General features: G+C 50.2%; 1 protein-coding gene across 1 annotated transcript; it reads left to right on the top strand.

Moving 5' to 3' along the window:
• Positions 1–1,438: 1,438 nt before the first annotated feature.
• On the top strand, positions 1,439–4,135 carry ZNF281 (zinc finger protein 281; the record flags this gene model as incomplete). The annotated part of the gene is made up of 1 exon (XM_084244868.1): positions 1,439–4,135. Exon 1 carries the CDS (start codon positions 1,454–1,456, stop codon positions 4,133–4,135), a length of 2,682 nt encoding a protein of 893 aa, XP_084100994.1. The 5' UTR covers positions 1,439–1,453.
• Between the last annotated feature and the right edge of the window lie 401 nt (positions 4,136–4,536).

The following is a 4,536-nucleotide window of genomic DNA, read 5'->3' on the forward strand; positions in this document are numbered from 1 at the left end:
TCCATAAAAATACCTGTGATTTATAAATACTGTCAGGGATGTTGCTGGTTTAGATTTTTGCAGGCTAATAGGCTATGTACACTCAGTGCCCCGTGTACATAGGCACTGAGTAAATATTTGCTTGATTTTGTTACTCTTTGATGTCACGAATTTACTATGTCATTTTCTCTTAAGGGAAAAATTGGTAATTTTGCAATTGTTTCTCAGTATTCTGCACAGAGCGGGTGGGAGTGGCAGGACAGAGTGGATCCTAGCACAGGTCTTCCAAAGGCCTGTGAGTCCACTTTTCCCAAATAACCTGAGAGACCAAGCAGCAAATGTGACAAACAGACTCGTTAGCCAGGCTGAGAAGGTATGTGGGTATTTAAATAACATCTGATGATGATGAAGTATGCGTGTGGGCGTGTTTTACAGGCTACTGCACCTGGATTACACCCAGTTTCCTTTTCCAGTAGCCTTCAGGTAGGTTGGCAGTAAGACAATTTTTTTTTTTTTTTTTGCAACGGTACCTATTGCGGTTTCAAAGTAGGCTCCTCCTATAAAAGCAAAGGATATATATGCGCCCACTATTAAAAAGTTTCCAAGCTGAGGGGTAACTGTAGCCATCTGTTTTAATAAATGTTGAGCATTTGAAATTTAATGCTTTTATGTAGAATCCAAAGGGCCCTAAGTGAACCACTCTGGGTTTGGACTTTGCTTCAGTACCTGGGCTGCAAACTGTAAAGTGAAGTCCCAACAGTCCGTCCTCGGTGCCCCCCAACACCTTCCTGCTCGCCCCCCCTCCCCGCCCCGCCAGTCTTTCTCTGCAGATCCCACGCCACGCCGCAGCCCCGTCCCGCGGCAACTTCCCGCCCCTTAAGTTCCACCTCCTCAGCGTCTTCCCCCAGAAGCCCTCACCCACGTCCTCCTCCCCAGGGCAGCCCACCAATCACGCCCATGCGCCTCGGAAGCCTCTCTTTAGAGGGGCTCCAAGTGCCCTCCCCTCCAGCCCAGGCCTCTCCGCGGCCCAACCGCCCCAGTGATTGACAGGCGGGCCGGGCGGAAGCCGCGGCGCAGGCGCCCTGGCGCCGTCGAGCTCCCCTCTGGCCCGGCCGGGGAGTTCCCAGCAGACACCGCGCCGCGGCTGCGCAGTGCCGGGGAGGATTTTAATTCCATTGTGGAGAGGACGGCGTTATTTTTATTAACTGGAGGCGACGGCGGCTGCGGCGGCGGCGGTACCCGTAAGTGTGGCCGGCGGGCCGGCGCGGGCGCGGGCGCGGCCTGGGGGAGCCGCGGGGCCATGCGCGCCGGCGCCGGAGCGCCCGGGCCGGGGACGAGCGCTGGGCGCGTTGCGGTCTGGGCGGCGGCGCGGCGGGGTCCCGGGCGCTGCGGTGGTCCCGGCCCGGGGCCCGGTTCCACCCCGTCCCCCCTCTCCCCTCTCCCCTCCTCTCCTCAGCCAGGCCTCCTCCGGGGTATGAAAATCGGCAGCGGGTTCCTGAGCGGCGGCGGCGGCACCGGCAGCAGCGGCGGTAGCGGCCCCGGCGGCGGCGGCGCCAGCGGCAGCGCCCGGCGGGCAGAGATGGAGCCCAGCTTCCCCCAGGGTATGGTGATGTTCAACCACCGGCTCCCCCCGGTCACCAGCTTCACCCGGCCGGCGGGCGCGGCCGCCCCTCCCCCGCAGTGCGTGTTATCCTCCTCTACCTCCGCGACCGCGGCCGCCGAGCCCCCCCCTCCGCCAGCCCCGGACATGACTTTCAAGAAGGAGCCGGCGGCGTCTGCCGCGGCCTTCCCCGCGCAGAGGAGCTCCTGGGGGTTCCTGCAGTCCTTGGTCAGCATCAAGCAGGAGAAGCCCGCCGAGCCCGAGGAGCCGCAGTCCCACCACCACCATCACCACCACCACTATGGGGGGCTGTTCGCTGGGGCCGAAGAGAGATCTCCGGGCCTAGGAGGCGGGGAAGGGGCTGGCCACGGCGTCATCCAAGACCTCAGTATTCTCCACCAGCATGCCCAGCAGCAGCCAGCCCAGCACCACCGCGATGTATTGCTCAGCAGCAGCAGCAGCAGCAGCAGGACTGATGACCACCATGGCAACGAGGAGCCAAAGCAGGACACTAATGTCAAAAAGGCAAAGAGGCCAAAGCCAGAATCTCAGGGAATCAAAGCCAAGAGGAAGCCAAGTGCATCTTCCAAACCTTCTTTGGTTGGAGATGGAGAAGGTGCCATCCTCTCCCCAAGTCAGAAACCTCATATCTGTGATCACTGTAGTGCTGCTTTCAGAAGCTCCTATCACCTGCGGAGACACGTCCTCATCCACACAGGGGAAAGACCTTTCCAGTGCAGCCAGTGCAGTATGGGTTTCATCCAGAAGTACCTACTGCAGAGACATGAGAAAATTCATAGTAGAGAGAAGCCATTTGGATGTGATCAGTGCAGCATGAAGTTTATTCAGAAGTACCATATGGAGAGACACAAGAGGACACATAGTGGAGAAAAGCCATATAAATGTGACACTTGCCAACAGTATTTTTCGAGGACTGATAGACTGTTGAAGCACAGGCGCACATGTGGTGAAGCCATAACTAAAGGAGCCGTTAGTGCAGAACCTGGGTCACCAAACCATAACAATATGGGTAATCTGGCTGTGTTGTCTCAGGGAAATACAAGTTCTTCAAGGAGAAAAACAAAGTCAAAAAGCATAGCTGTTGAAAATAAGGAACATAAGACTGGTAAAGCAAACGAATCACAAATCTCCAATAATATAAACATGCCGAGTTACTCGGTAGAAATGCCAGCCGCGTCTTCCAGCGGTGGCATGATTGGCACTGGTATAGATGAACTACAGAAGAGGGTGCCAAAATTGATCTTTAAGAAAGGAAGCAGGAAGAATACAGATAAAAACTACCTTAACTTTGTGTCACCATTGCCGGACATAGTTGGACAGAAGTCCTTGTCTGGGAAACCAAGTGGCTCACTTGGCATCGTGTCGAATAATAGTGTGGAGACTATTAGTCTTCTCCAAAGTACAAGTGGCAAACAAGGTCAGATAAGTAGTAATTATGATGATGCCATGCAGTTTTCAAAGAAAAGACGATATTTACCAACTGCCAGCAGCAACAGTGCCTTTTCTCTCAACTTAGGACACATGGTCTCCCAACAGTCCGTCATTCAGTCTGCAGGTGTCAGTGTTTTGGACAATGAGACCCCCTTGTCGCTTATTGACTCCTCAGCTCTAAATGCTGACATTAAGTCTTGTCATGACAAGTCTGGAATTCCTGATGAGGTTTTACAAAGTATTTTGGATCAGTACTCCAACAAATCAGAAAGCCAGAAAGAGGATCCTTTCAATATCACTGAACCACGTGTGGATTTACACCCCTCAGGAGAACACTCAGAATTGGTTCAAGAAGAAAATTTGAGCCCAGGCACCCAAACACCTTCAAATGATAAGGCAATCGTGTTACAAGAATACTCCAAATACCTCCAACAGGCTTTTGAAAAATCCTCTAATGCAGGTTTTACTCTTGGACACGGTTTCCAGTTTGTCAGTTTGTCTTCACCTCTCCACAACCACACTTTATTTCCAGAAAAACAAATATACACTACATCTCCTTTGGAGTGTGGTTTCGGCCAATCTGTTACCTCAGTGTTGCCATCTTCATTGCCAAAGCCTCCTTTTGGGATGTTGTTTGGATCTCAACCAGGTCTTTATTTATCTACTTTGGATGCTACACATCAGCAGTTGACACCTTCCCAGGAGCTGGATGACCTGATAGATTCTCAGAAGAATTTAGAGACATCATCAGCCTTCCAGGCCTCATCTCAGAAATTGACTAGCCAGAAGGAACAACAGAAAAACTTAGAGTCCTCAACCAGTTTTCAGATTCCATCTCAGGAGTTAGCTAGCCAGATAGATCCTCAGAAAGACATAGAGCCTAGAACAACATACCAGATTGAGAACTTTGCACAAGCGTTTGGTTCTCAGTTTAAGTCGGGCAGCAGGGTGCCAATGACCTTTATCACTAACTCTAATGGAGAAGTGGACCATAGAGTAAGGACTTCAGTGTCAGATTTCTCAGGGTATACAAATATGATGTCTGATGTAAGTGAGCCATGTAGTACAAGAGTAAAGACACCCACCAGCCAGAGTTACAGGTAAGGTCCCAAAAGTGACCAGGCTGGAGGTCTTCTAATGTAATTTTGTTTTATTTTGAGAACACTGCCATTGGAATGTTTCTACACGATCCTATTAAGAATAATGTAATGCCCTTTCAATGCAACTTTTCATATTTAGTTTATTTTGTTAGCGTGATTTTAGCTGTTTGTATTATGATTTTTAATCCAAATCAATAGATTAAAAATAGTTTGACATTCAAAGTGACAATGTTTAGCAATCAAATTTACGTGTATAGATCGTCAGGGAATAGCCCAAAAGTTTTAAAATGCAAAAAAAAAAAAAAAAAACCACAAAAAAACAAAAACAAAAAACAAAAAAAAACACACAAAAAAACTTTGTTGCTAGGATTAAGGTTATTCTAATTGCTTTACTCTCAGGAAAGT

This window comes from Talpa europaea, assembly GCF_964194135.1.
Source record: "Talpa europaea genome assembly, chromosome: 10".
NCBI classification, from domain to species: domain Eukaryota; kingdom Metazoa; phylum Chordata; class Mammalia; order Eulipotyphla; family Talpidae; genus Talpa; species Talpa europaea.